This window comes from Hyperoodon ampullatus (assembly GCF_949752795.1).
Source record: "Hyperoodon ampullatus genome assembly, chromosome: 14".
Lineage (NCBI taxonomy): Eukaryota > Metazoa > Chordata > Mammalia > Artiodactyla > Ziphiidae > Hyperoodon > Hyperoodon ampullatus.
In genome coordinates, this window is record NC_136927.1 from 61947145 (window position 1) to 61961957 (window position 14813).

At 51.4% G+C, this 14813-nt stretch overlaps 1 protein-coding gene across 2 annotated transcripts in view; it reads right to left on the reverse strand.

The window, feature by feature from the left end:
* Positions 1–2221: 2221 nt before the first annotated feature.
* The window catches only part of BCL2L1 (BCL2 like 1), a gene marked incomplete at both ends in the record, with an annotated part of 48327 nt that continues 35735 nt past the window's right edge, over positions 2222–14813 (reverse strand). For both annotated transcript variants that reach the window (XM_079718690.1, XM_079718689.1), the window contains one exon: positions 2222–2359. In XM_079718690.1, coding sequence (XP_079574816.1) covers positions 2222–2359 — 138 coding nt within the window. The remainder of the gene's footprint in view (positions 2360–14813) is intronic.

The window sequence follows — 14813 nt, forward strand, 5'->3', positions numbered from 1 at the left end:
CTGTTAGAGCACTCACTATGAGCCTCTTGTGTTGCACTGGCCTCAGATGTGTGCTTCATTTTGTGATTATAATAATATCATTATTTCAAAACCTCAAAAGCACCCTTGGTTCCTCTTTCTTCCTAGAGCTCTCTCCAATACATCAGCTGATCTTGTGGGATTATCTTTAAAATGTTATCTCAAGCCTGACTCCTTCTTACCTCCTTCCCCACTACGTCCTTCATGTCTTGCCATGCTTCCTCAGGGTCATCCTGTTTCCACTTTTGCCCTGCAACAGCCAGCCACCCTTGTATTCGTCTGGCTGTCTGCCTGACCAGAATGGAAGCTCCATAAAGGCAAGGGCTTTGTTCCCTGCAGGATCCCCAGTGCCTAGGACTGTGCCTGCACAGAGCAGGGCTCAGTAAACACTTGCCAAGTGGCCATTTGACTGTTTCTCCCACTAGAATGTCAGCTCCTGAGGGCTGGGACTGTGTCTGTCCTGTTAATACACAGCCCCAAAGCCCAGCACACAGCAGGTGCTCAATAAAAACCCAGTGTACAGGTGGAGAAATTCAGGCCCAGAGGGAGGAAGGGACTTGTCCAAGGTCCTCCCCGGAGAGCAGCAGAGCCAGCACCGGTACCCAGCTCTCCTGCAGCCCCTCTGCCAGCCAAGCATCCCCTCATTCCCTGTCCCAGAGCACACAAGAGCCCAGGCCCTTTGTTCACTAAGTGAACACAGTTTATTACTGAACTGCACTTTCACTTTCACACAGACTATTTCAAAGAGCTGGAACAAGTGTCGGGTGGGGGTTGGGGGAGGGACAGGTGCCCCCCAGGAGCCAGGACCCCTGGCTGGCTTCCCCGGACCAGGGCAGGGGAGGGAGCAGCAAGCCGTTCAGTCTCCGGGCCCCAGCTCGCCACGTGCACACGCACAGCAAGCTAGCAGCTCCTCACACATAAATACAGACACGCTTAACAAAAATAGTATATCATCTTCACAAGGAATAAAAATTAGTCTCAAATATGTACAGCAGAGAGCCCGGGGTGGCCAGAGCCAGGCCAGGACCCCCAGGGATGAGACAGGCCATGGGTGGAGCAGAGGAGAGAGGGAGGCCTGAAGAGCTCCTGGCCAGGCCACCCTGACCTTGGCAGCCCGGCTGCCCAGGCTGAACGGGGGTGGGGCACAAATCGTTCAGGCCAGGCAGGACTGGCCCCTCCAGCCAGCCCTACCTCCACCCCACGCACAAGGCTCTCTCTCCTGCCCTTCCTGCCTGAGGTAGGGAAGACCCCAGGGCTCCCACAGCTGTTCCCTGTGGCTCCCCCTCACCTCTGGGCGGAGGCCCCTGAACCCCATGGGCAGCAGCCCAAGGCAAAGGTGCCACAGGACGATCTCCTTGCAGGAAGCGAGGCAGCTGAGGCCATAAACAGCTCTGGGGCATCTATCTTGGGCCCAGTCGGTCCCTCAGTCGTGCTCATGGGAGCCAGGGAAGGGGAAGGGAACTGGGGTGGTGCTCAACTGCAAGGGCCACCCGAGCTTTGGCATGGGGTGCTTCCTGCAGCTACAGCTCCCCCATCCCAGGTGGGGCTGGCCTCTAGCCAGAGGCCTCTAGAGGACACTGGGATTGAGGGTAGGGACTTTGGCCAGGCCAGAGGTGGGGAGGGGGTCCTGGTCTTTGTTTCTTTATCCCAAGCAGCCTGAATCCCTAATTAGTCAGAAGTGGCCCCTAAGCGGCTCTTGGAGGGTGGGGATAAATGGAAGGGGAGCCCAGGTCCAGGAGGAGGGAGAGACAGGAAATGATCAATTCTGAGGCCACAAACATCAAAATGAAGGCAATCTAGTCTCTCTTTCTGGGGAAAAGGGTCAGAAAATTTTCCAGCTCCCTGGCAGGAAAGCATCCTCAGTGAGGCTAAGGGGGCAGGGGGTTCCACCAATCAGGCAGGGCACTGCAGCCCCCAGTCACAATCCCCCCAAACCTGTCAGCTTCTACGGGGCAGATTCTGGGGAAATTTTGTGGGTTTTGAGGCCGGGAGAACTGAGGTGGTGTCAGGGAAGGCGGCTTTCACAGAAGCATGGTAAATTCTAGAAAACTAAATGAGGGGACCAGGTCTAGGCCCAACCCTGTGATGTGTGGGTGGCCATGGGCTGCATGTAGTGGTTCTCCTGGTGGCGACGGTGGCTGGACGGAGGGCTGTGGTGAGGGCAGGATGGCGGTGGGCGGGTGAGTGGGTGGTCAGTGTCTGGTCATTTCCGACTGAAGAGTGAGCCCAGCAGAACCACGCCAGCCACAGTCATGCCCGTCAGGAGCCAGCGGTTGAAGCGCTCCTGGCCCTTCCGGCTCTCGGCTGCTGCATTGTTCCCGTAGAGTTCCACGAAAGTGTCCTGCAGGGAGACAGAAGAGAAGGGAACATGCTGTTCGAGTCCTCAACAGTAATGTGGCTGGGACAAAGGGGGACCATCTGCATGCGATGGCCTTGGTGAAATGAAAAACTGTAGCCGTCCATGCCCACTCTGGGCCAGATAAAGGGTTAAGGGCTGCCCTTCTTCCTGACCCTCAGCTGGGGACAGCCAACCCATTTTATTGCTGAGAAAATAGGTGCAGAGTGGGGAAAGAGTTTTGTCCAAGGTCAGACAGCTAGGAAGTAGTACTTCAGAACCTGAGCTGGGAAAGAGATGGGCAGGGGCAGGGAACTGACAGGAGGTCAGGGGGCTGGAGCAGGGTGGAGAGGAGAAGGGAGATGAGCGTGCAGGGGTGAGCGAGAGCTGGACCACGTGCGGTCTGGAAGCCTCGGAGGAGCCTGGAGTTAAGCCCAAGGGTGGTGCAGGACCACCAGGCCGCAGCCTTTCCACTGCTGCAACAGAGGGAGGGAGGGAGAGAAAAGAGCCAGGGCTAAATTCCCAGAGTGATTCAGGAGCAGGGTAGATCTGGAGGGAGCCTCTGACCAGGGCAGGCTGATGGGTGGGCAGGGCAGGGCAGAGTAGAGCGGGTAACAACAATGCAGGCCTGGGATGGGGTCGATGAGGCCCTGTCCCCCACCCCAGGGGGTGTGACCCTGGGCCCAGGAGGAGGTGAGCAATAGCCCTCTCCCTGAAGCTAGTCAGGAGGGAAGCATGTGATACAGGGAAGGAGGGGCAGTGGGTTAAATGACCAGGCCTGGGGTTGAGTCAGCCTGTGGCACAGGGAGGGGGGAGCTTGGAGCACCCTTTAATGAGTGTGCTTCGCACCCTATCTGTCCTTTAATCCTCTCAGCAATGCTGTCTCTCCCCACTGACAGACCAGGAAGCCTGGCCTCTGAGCACTGAGGGACTTGATCAGGTCACCCAACTCTGTGGTGGAACCAGAATCCAAACCTGGTGCCTGGTGCCTAGAAGTCAGTGTGCTTTGTGTGCCTAGGGAGGGAACAGACCACTGGCTGGTTCCAGAGACTGCGTTCTTGCCTCTCCACCAAGAACTCACATCGTGGGCCCACACCTCTACCTGGGCCGACTGGTGGCTGAGCCACCAGGCGGCTCCCTCAGACAGCGCCTGCCATTTCTGGTTGGCCCCAGGTCCCACCCGGCCAGTTTGCTCACTGTGATATCTGCTGGGCCCTACTTCTAGTCTTGATGACATCCCCTTAACTCCACGCCAAGAAGATTTTTTAAAACATAGGTCGGATCGTGGCACACCAACAGCTTTCCCTTGCACTTAGAAAGTCAGAGTCATGTCTGTTCATGTCCCTGGTGCCTAGCAGAGGGCCACGCGCACTGAGCTGCCACCTTGGCTCAAAGAATCCGTAACATTTATTAAACCATTAGGGAGGTAGCAGTGATGCATGAGCCAGAGCCCTTCCAGAAAGCTCACCATCTACTGGGGAAAAGGCGTTGGGAGGGGAAGGCAGGCAGGTGGGGAAAACCCCACCATTCAGACCATGTCACTCCACCATCTCGAGCTCTCCAAGGCTCCACATCACACACGGAATCAAGTCCTCACCACGGCCAGCGAGGTCCGATAGGACTCGGCCCCTCCCCACTGCACACTGCATTCTAGTGGCACTGGCCTCCCTGCTGTTCCTTGAACATCCGCTGAGCTCGGGACCTGCTGCCCTTGCTGCCTGGAGCACTTGACCCCAGGCTCCCTCATTTCACTCCTAACTCTGCTCAGATGTGATCTCCTCAGAGATGCCTTCCCTGGCCACCCTGTCTAAAATGGTACCCACCACCCTGATCTCTCTCTACCTATCCCCCTTACCTTGCTTTATTTTCCTTCTCAGCACTTTTCAGAAGCAGAGCCTACCCTTGGTCTTTGTTTTGATTTGTCTCCTGCAGTAGTCATGGCCCGATGAGGCAGAGAGCCTGTCTTGTTTCTATATACCCAGAACCGTGTCTGGCACATAGTTGGTGCTCAATAAATACATGAGTAGAACAAAGGTCTTACATGTCTTCTAAGTGCCAGACATTGTCATCCCACTTCACCTTCATCAGAATCCCCAGAGGTAGCGATCTGAGCCCCATTTCACAGGTGAAACAACTGAGGTTTAGAGTCGGAAAGACCTTGCCTGGGGCCACCCAGCTAACAGGTGGCAGAGCTAGGATCAAAACCCAGGACTGCCTGGCCCCAACCCAAGTGCTGCTACAGCAGGACACTTCCCTATGTGGGGGGCTGCAGTGGAGGTGGAGCCCTGGGTCTGGGGAGAGAAGGGCAGGGGCAGTGGCAGCAGCCAGCGTCCTTACTCTTTGGCCTTCATCCTGGTTAGCCTCCATGGGTGTTGGCAGACCAGAAAATTCTTACAGGAATTAAAATTTTTCTGGTCTCAAGTGAAGTAGGGCCAGGTGAAGTCACAAAAAAGATTGATCTGTGATGAGGGAGACTCCCGGGCTGTGGGGAGCATGGGAGAGGGAGGCCATGGCCAGAAGGCTCTGGGTTATCCCAAGGGGCCAAATGCCCCACAAGAAACCAGGGACGTTGGGTTGCAGCCAAAGTGGGGGAGGCCTGGCTCCCTCGATGGGAACTTTCCTGAAGTAGAGGGCTGGCAGCCACAGGAAAATTTCGGCTCTGAGGCTGAGCTGGAGTAAACAGGCCCTGCTGCAAGGCACAAAGCACTCACTGTCCAGGAACAGTTATTCTAGGGTGGCGGAAACATTCTCCTGTCAGTGCCACAGAGACAAGGCTCTGATCTGCCCAGCCCCACCCCCACCCCATGCATTCGCGGTTGGACAACCTTCATCTCCATTTCAGAAGCTCCTTCTCCTAGGGAGGGGGGAGAGAGGATTCTGGGAATTGCTTTTGCAGAGAGAGCAAGAGCAAAACGGGGCGTGCTGTTCCAGGGCGGGTGCCGGGGAGGCAGTGGTGTGGGTATATTTAGCCCACGGTTCACACGACACACTTGGAAACAAACACAGCCATTTTCTCAGCGGGCGCCTGCTCTGGATAAATAAACAGGATTGCGGAGCTGCCCTGGTCTGGAAAAGCAGAGATAAGCCCCCACTGCTGCGAGCCAGAGCTGGCGTGGTTGACAGGGGGTCAGACGTAAGAGTGGGCTGTAGGGAGGTCTCTGATGTCACAGAGGCTTTCAGGAGACCCATCCTCAGCGTGGGTTAGGGCAAAAGTGGGGCAAGTTTCTCTTTGTAACTATGACCACTACCATGGGATCCATGTGGGGTTTTCAGGACCACTGGGGACAGGCAGTGGCTAATGACCTCCATGGGAGAACCGTGGACTCCTAGGCTGGCAGACCCCCAAGTCAACAAGGCCAACCCATTTGCACACTCTACGGTTTCAAATAGCCTGTTTGTGGTAGAGCTTGGACTCAACCCTCTAGCATCGGGGCCCTTCAGAGTGGCGAGACAAGAACCAGGGTCCCCAGGAGAAGCAAAGGCGGGGGCCACTTTCAAGGTCCTCCCTCCAACAGACCTGGCCACATGCGTGGAATGGCCCAGCCCCACACTCTGGAGCGTTTCATGCCCCTGTGCCTTTGCCAGCATTGTGTCCTTTAACTGGTCACCCTCTCCACACCTCCCTTCCTCAGTCAGCCAACCCTACTCAGCTTACACGACTCCACTTTGGAGTCCTGTCTTCCAAGAAGACTTCCCTATTTATCCCTCTTCAACTCCACGAGGAATGTCTCCTTTGTGCTCCCAGAGTTTTTGGACCTTCGTTCACACCGTTAACTACTGAGTGCCTACCATGCTCCAGGCCCAGTACTGGAGACACAGCAGTGAACAAGACAAATAAGGTCCCCACTTTCACGGAGCTTACATTCTAGTCCATGCATTCTCCATTGGTGGGGGGCGGGGGGCATAGCACAGAAAGAGATCACAGTACAGCTGTGGTATTCAAAGTCACGGCAGGGCAATTAGGACAAACATGTCTAAAAGGACTCCTTCGTGGGAAGTGGTGAAGAGAGAAAAAGGTTGAGAAACACTGTCCTAGTGGGAAGCACAGAGAATAAGAAGCAAGACAATTTCAGACATGATGAGGTTTTGAAGACAGTAAGTCCTGGGCAGGTGATAAAGAATACCAGGGGACTGATGTAGGTGGAGTGGCCAGAAAAGGCCTCTCTGGGGAAGCGAGGTTTAAACTGAGACCTGAATGACTAGGTGGCAGTGGCCAAGGGAGGACTACAAATCTCGGGTGAAAAGGAGCATGTTCCACCAGAAGCAACAAGTGCAAAGGCCCTGAGGCGGGAAGGAGAGGCAGGGGCGTCCCTAGGTTGAGGCCCTCTGTATGTCGGTCTCGCCCATCAGTCTGGGGGCTCAGTGCAGGCAGGGACCAAGGACCCATGTCTGAAGCCAGGGGTCCATCCAGACAGGCACAGACTGGCTTCAGCTAGATCTCTGCCCAGAGACAGCCAACTGCACAATGCAGGTTATCCTGCAGCCCCCCGCAGCCCTGGAGAAGTCAGGAGAAAGGCTGGCACAGTAGTGCCCCTGGGGCAGTGGCCCAAGTGCCAGCAGACCACCCACCCTGCCAGGGGCTGGAGTGCAGTTCCTGCTTGAATCCGGTCAGTCCTCCACTCCCCACCCTTCTCCTCTCTCACCTCCCACGTCTCCATGCTTCTTCCTAGCAGTGTGACTTTGAGCAGGTTACTTCGATTCTCCAGCCCGTAGTGTCCTCACTTTTTAAATAACAATAAAATATCTGTTATTATGGCAGCTGACCTTTATCACACAGCTGAATGTTTTACCTGTGCCAGGGATTGAGCTAAAGCGCTTTACTCCAAGGAGGCCATACTCCCTGCACAATCAAAATCACATTCACTTGAGTGACTGCACAATCACATTCACTTGAGTGATTGTTTTTTGTCCTGTCTCCCCCACTAGACTGCGTGTAGTTTTTGTCACTTCTACCTCAAGAACCTGGTGCTGTACCTGGAACATAGCAGGTACCGCTCTAAATAAACCTATTTGAGATGAACAAATGAATGACTACTTTCAGTTAATCTTCAGAACATTTATCAGGGCCTCATTCTACAGACGTGAAGATGGAGGCTTCAGTGTTTCCCCACAAGCTCTATCTAGGAAGTGGTAGGACTGGGATTTGTCTGAGTTCTGGCCTCCTGCTCATTCTGATGTCCAATCCTGCCATCTTGGGTCCCTGCTGTCTCCACCCACAGAGAACTAGCCTCTTCAGCGGCGGCAGCAGTGGCTGACTTTTCCCGAGCACTTATCTTGCAAAACACTCTTCTTGGCCCTTTCTGTGGATTAGTTTATTTAACTGTCTCTACGCTCTGTCGGCCAGTGGGTACTACTATTAACCCAGCATACAGCTGATGGACCCGAGGCCCACAGATGATTTGTGACTTGCCCAAGGTCACACAGTGACCTGGTGACATGGCTGGGTTGCCTGCACCAACAATCTGGCTCCAGTGCCTTTGCTCCTATCCTCTACACAGCACTCTGCTCACTTTCAAAAGGATAATTCGCCTCAAGGCCCCATCATGGGCCAGGTGCATGCACTTCTGTTACTGAAGGAGGTCCTCACTCTAAGCCCAGGTAAGCCGAGGCTCAGAGATACTGAGAGATCTGTCCCAAGTGGATAAGTAGAGAAGCCAGTTCATATTCTGGGCCAGGCCTATAGCCCTGAGTCCCTCTAGGAGGAAGAAGGTGGCCTGAGGCCACCAGCTGAATGAATGAGTTCTGGCCCCTAGCCAGCTGAGGGGAACTGGGTGCCACAGGAAAAGGATGTGACGAAGGCCAGGAGAGAAAGTGAAACCCTTCCGTCCTGCCTTCAGTGGAGAACAAGCACCTCTGCCAGACGGGCCCTTCCTTCCTTTAGGGTGACTCTGGAGGGCTCAGGCCCACTGCTTCCTTCCTGCTTGGTTATTTCAGGAAAGAGGTAGGTGGAGAAGAGGAAGGGGCTCCTAGCAGCCCAGGGAAAGTGCCAGGAACAGCAAGACTGTACCTTACCCGGCCTTACCACAGCCCTGCATAGGCAGGCTGGGAGTCACTTTCTGCTCCTGGCCTCAGTTTCCCTGGGGGAGAGGTTGATAAATGCCAGCTAAATAGACAAATGAGGCCTTGCTAGGAGATCCCAAGGAGATGGCAGGAAGGTGGGTGGTGGGGCAAACGAAGAGGTCTTATCACTCTCTTGGCAGGGAGCAGCAGGCGGAGACTCGGAAGAAGTGAGGTTTGTGGTTGGAATCCACTTCCCTTGGCTTTCTTGGGGGAGCTGTTGGCCTCAGCAATGTGAGAGGAACACCGCCTCTCTCCTCTACCCTGGGGAACACGGGCCTGGATGTGGGCAACTCAGAGAGGCGGCTCAGTGGGGCAGGGCAAAGAGATGGGTTGCCAGATTGCTGGGCCGACACCTCAGTCTAGCCAGCCCAGCTGTGGGCGGCACAGGAGGCCGCTCTACTTCTGAGCCTTAGTTTCTCCTGCTTTGACCTCACAAGGCAGTGATGGTGAGACCAGGGGATGAAAGCACTTGGTAAAGCAAGGTGACCTTGGTGTTACTGGCTGAGGAGGGTGGCATGCGGGGCCCAAGCCATCTGGGCTGTAGATAATGTTTGGAGCATCCTCACAGCAAACTTCATGTTAACCTTTCTCTAAGTCTGCCCCGTCAGCTGCCAGCCTCTCCTCCCCCGCCTCCTCCCCCACCATTAGTTCTAAGAAGCTAAGCCTGACAGATGTGCTTACTTCTCAGAAAAGGAAGTGGTTGTGCCAGGAGGAGATAACACCTCCGCTGGGGAATTGAGAAAGCTATCGCGCCCAGCAGCGCGAGCGTGGGCTCTCCACCTCCTCAGCTCAGAAGTGGAGTGCTAGTCTTGGAGGCAGAGAGAGATAATTCAGAAAAGCATTTACTGGGGGCACAGATGCTCATTTTGGGGCTCTTGACCACCTTCCCAGGAGTGATGGCTGCTCTTTACTGAGCACTTACCATGCACCAGGCATGGTGCTAAGAGCTTCGTCATGTATGCAAATTCACTTAATCCTCATAATAACCCCATGAAGTAAGTGCTATCATTACTCTCCAAGTTACAGATGAGGAAACAGGCATGGAGAGGTCAAGTGACCTCCCAAGGCCATACAGTAATAAATCGCAGAGTAGGGATTTGATATTCAGGCAGTCTGGCTCCAGAGCCCAAATGCTTAATGGCTCCTGGGCAGCTGCTACCTGCTCATAAGCATTCATTCCCTGGCAGTCTGAGAACTCCTCTCATCTCAATCCTCTCTCATCTCATCCTTGGTAAGTAACTCCCTATTCTTTCATGAGTAGATGGCCACAGCCTTTCATTCCTCTCCCAGTGCCCGGGGTGAGAAGGACCAAGGCTCACCCTTGAAACAGAGTCAGACTCAAAAGTGACCTTACAAGATACCCATCCAACCTTCCATGTGATGCTCAAGCTCACCCCTAACTCATCCTCACTTCCCAGATGAGGTTCAGAAAGGTGGAGTGCAAATCTACAGATTCAGTGCAGTCTCTATCAAAATACTAATGGCATTTTTTTCACAGAACAAAACAAATAATTATAAAATTGGTATGGAAACAAAAAAGACCCCCAATAGCCAAAACAATCTTGAGAAAGAAGAACAAAGCTGGAGGTATCATGCTCCCTGATTTCAAACTATACTACAAAGCTACAGTAATCAAAACAGTATGGTACCAACACAGAAACAGACCCATAGACCAATGGAACAGAACAGAGAGACCAGAAATGAACCCACACTTATATGGGCAGTTAATCTACGACAAAGGAGGCAAGAAGATACAACAGGGAAAGACAGCCTCTGCAACAAATGCCGCTAGGAAAACTGGACAACTACATACAAAAGAATCAAACTGGATGATTTTCTCACACCATGCACAAAAATAAATTCAAAATGGATTAAAGACTTAAATGTAAGACCTGAAACCATAAAACTCTTAGAAAAAAACATAGGTGGTATGTTCTTTGATTTGTAATGTTTTATGGATATGTCCCCTGAGGCAAGGGAAACAAAAGCAGAAGTAAACAAATGGGAGTACATTAAACTAAAAAGCTTTCACATGGTGAAAGAAACTATCAACAAAACTAAAAGGCCACCTATTGAATGGGAGATGATATCTGCAAATGATATAGCCGATAATCAGTTAATATCCAAAATATACAAAGAATTCATACAACTCAGAAAAACAAATAACCAGATTACAAAATGGGCAGAGGATCTGAATAGACATTTTTCCAAGGCCAACAGACACATGAAGAGATGCTCAACACCACAAAACATTGGGAAATGCAAACCAAAACCACAATGAGACATCACTTCACACCTGTCAGAATGGCTATTATTGAAAAGGCAACAAATAACAAGTGTTGGTGGGGACGTGGAGAAAAGGGAACCCTCATGCACTGCTGGTGGGAATGTAAACTGGTGCAGCCACTATGGAAAACAGTATGGAGATTCCTTAGAAAATTAAAACTAGAATTACCATATGATCCAGCAATACCACTCCCTGCATATTTATCTGAAGAAAACAAAAACACTAATTAGAAAAGATATATGCACCCCTATGTTCACCGAAGCATTATTTGCAATAGCCAAGATATGGAAGCAACCGAAGTGCCCATCAACAGATGAATGGATAAAGAAAATGATACACACACACACACAACGGAATATTAGCCATAAAAAAGAATGAAATCTTGCCATTTGTGACAACATGGAGGGACCTAGAGGGTATTATGCTTAGTGAAATAAGTCAGACAGAAAGGCAAATTCTATATGATTTCACTTATATGTGGAATCTCAATCAAAACAAAACAAATGAACAAACATAACAAAACATAAATAGAGTTATAGATACAGAGAACAAACAGGTGTCTGACAGAGGGGAGGGGGCTAGGGGGAGGAAAGAAATAGGTGAGGGAGATTAAGAGATCTAAATTTCCAGATGCAAAATAAATGAGTCTCGGGTATGAAATGTACAGTGTGGGGAATATAGTCAATAACTATGTAGTATCTTTGTATGGTGACTTATCTTAACTAGACTTACTGTGGTGATCAGTTTGAATTGTATAGAAATACCTAATCACTTCATTGTATAGCAGGAACTAATATAGTGTTGTAGGTCAATTGTACTTAAAAAACAAACTCATAGAAAAAGAGATCAGATTTGTGGTTACCAGAGGCAGGGGGCGGGGGTGGTGAGGGGAGGGGAAAGGAAGAAGGTGGTCAAAAGGTACAAACTTCCAATTATAAGATAAATTAGTACTAGGGATGTAATGTACAACATGATAAATGTAATGAACACTGCTGTATGTTATATATTAAAGTTTTTAAGAGAATAAATCCTAAGAGTTCTCATCATAAGAAAAACAATTTTTTTTTCTATTTGATTTTGTACCTATACGAGATGACATGTTCACTAAACTTACTGTGGTAATCACTTTATGATGTATGTAAATCAAATCTTTATGCTAGGGGCTTCCCTGGTGGCGCAGTGGTTGAGAGTCCGCCTGCCGATGCAGGGGACACGGGTTCGTGCCCCGCTCCGGGAAGATCCCACATGCCGCGGAGTGGCTGGACCCGTGAGCCATGGCCGCTGAGCCTGCGCGTCCAGAGCCTGTGCTCCGCAACAGGAGAGGCTACAACAGTGAGAGGCCCACGTACCGCAAAAAAAAAAAAAATCTTTATGCTATAAACCTTTTAAACTTATACAGTACTGTATGTCACATATATTTCAATAAAACTGAAAGGAAAAAAACAAAAAGAAAGGTGGAACATCCAGATCACATAGTAGGTCTGTTTCACTCCAGATGGTCCATACTCATGGAGTATCTCCAGGGCATTCTCTGCTTACACACTTGTGAGCAGGGGCTCCCTCCCTCCTGTGTGGAGCATTTCATCTTTGGACAGCTCTTTTGGAAAACTTTTCCCTTTGATCAGCTCTCCTGGAAAACTTTTGCCTCTTTCCCTCTACCTCCCGCCATGGCTGGGCCTTAGTTCTGGTTCTCTCTCCTCTGCTGCTCTCCTCCAACTCTGTCCCAAGGGCTACCCAAGAAGGCAACATGAGCTGGCAGAGGAAGCTATGCCAGCCTTGCCGAAGGCCCTGGACCAGGTCCTGCTGCTCTCTGAGTATCAGCTTCCTCATTTGTAAAATGGCAGTGCTATCCAGATGAGGCCAAGGCTGGTGACAAATTAACTTCTCTTCCTCTACCAAACTGGGCTGCCAGAGCAAAGAATAGGCAGGTACTCAAAAAGTCTTGGAATTAGATATTAGATAGACTAAGATATTTAGCTTTGGACCTCATCTATAACATGGGGATTAAAAATGTACTTATTTCACAAGAACATTGTGAAACTTCAACAGTAATACATATAAAAGGGCTTAGAACTATACGTGATACATAGTAGACTTTAAGTAAATGCTAGCTATTATACTGCTCTTATTATTAGACCAAGGCTCAGCCTGAGTCTTAGAGCTTTCTCCATGGTCTGCAGGGTTTCCTTAGCTTTGTCGAGGGCCAGGCTGCTTATTCCTCACATGCCATGTTCTGTTCGGCCTCAGGACCTTTGCTCATGTTGGTCCCTATGCCGAACTCTCTCCTGCTTATCTCTTAGGTCTTAACCTACAGGCCACTTCCTCAAGGAGGCCTCCTGCTCTCCCCTTCCAAGTCTCCTTCGGCTCTCTCACCAGTTTGCTGAGCTGCTCATTTCTGACCATGAGCTCTGTCCCCCAGGCCTAGCCCTGTGCTGGGCCCAGAGAAGGTGCTGATGGGTACGGCTGACTGGTGGGAAGGGAAGAAGGCCAGTTCCCTCTCTCTTCATCCCCACCCACATTGCCTGGCAAAACTAGGAGGAGGCCCCAAGACATCAGGTGATTGGGCAGGGTACCTGGGGCTCGCCAGACACCAAGTTCTCCCAGGCTCATGAGAAAGTTCTGGAAAAGGCAACTTCTGCATTGTGTTGAGGCAACAGGTAGGAGGGACCAGGGCAGCAATCTACAAAAGGAACAGGGGCTTGGTCTCTGGGGTCAACCCCCTCCCTAAAACTCTGCTTCTTTCTGGGGTCTGTGCCTCTAAATACTCCATGGTCCAAAGCAGCCACTCCCTCCTCCTTTCTGCCCAGAGCCGCCCCCATTCCCTCATCTGGTGCTGATCAATGCTGCATGCTGTGAGAAAAAGAGCAACGGGCTGAGTATCAGCAGGTGTGGGTTTTGTGTCCCAACTCTGTCACTGGCTTGCTTGGGGTGAGTCCATTCCGCTGTCTGGGATGCTGGGAAAGCCTGGGACTTTCCTCATCTGTAAAATGAAGGGGATCATCTCAAAGGGCTCTTACCAGTGCTGCAGCATGAGGAGGATGAAAATAATTCACACACGGGCAAATAAGTGACTACCTGTGTTCTCTCTCAGGGGTATCCAAAAGACCCAATAATTTAGTGCGGAAGGTGAGAGGCAACATTCTGGAGTAGAAGAACTTGTTGCCTCCACTTTAAAGCCTGCTGAGCCTTGCCCTCAACCCTGCAGATTCCAGGGGAAAAGGGCAATGGGCATGTCTTTGACCAGGGCCAGCTCCTCAGAGGGCCAGACCTTGCCAGGCTGTGCCCCAGTGGCCTCAACCTCCTCACCCCAGCACCGCCTCCAACTAGTCCAGACAAGTCCCGGGTATTTTCAGCCACCTTTATCTGATGGGAAATGTTTGGAATTCCACAGCAGAAGGCAACGGCTCTGGAGGATTTGGGGACGGGAGCAAATCCCTGCAGCCCCCACCACATACGAATGGTCACACACACACCCTTGTAACCAAAACCTCAGAGCTGAAGGCTCCCTCAGGGTGCATCTCCTTCATTCTGGTTCCTTCTAGTCTCCCCGTTTCATCTTCACCCCAGTCCACCAGCCCCCTCAAGGTACAGAACAGCGAGATGCCTGAGATGGTGCCAGGAGAGCTGAAGTACTCTTGCAGCCATGACGCTGAGGAGGGGCCACCTGGAGGTGTGCTGTTCACGGTCAGTGCCCACAGCACCAACAAACTGCAGAAGGTCACCACCACCATCACCAGACAAGCCCAGAAGCAACTCACTGTCCCACCTGATGTGGCATGACCTGTGGTTCACAGAGATGTCTAGTTCAATTCCCACCCTAAACAGATGGAAAACTGAGACCTGACCAGGTAAAGGGACTCCCCCGCAAGGCCTCTTGAGCCCTGGAGCACAAAAGTGCGGGTTCCAACCCCAGCTCTGTGACTGCCTACTTGTGGGACCTGGGGCAAGACTTTACCTTTCCAAGCCCAGGGGCCTGTCTACAAAGTGAGAACACTGTCCTTACATCACAGGCTTAGCAGCAAGAATTAAATGGTCCATGGAAGGTGCTCAATAAATGTTAGCTGTTTTTTTTTATAGCTAAAAATGAATGGCCCCATTTGTGCTTCTCATGTG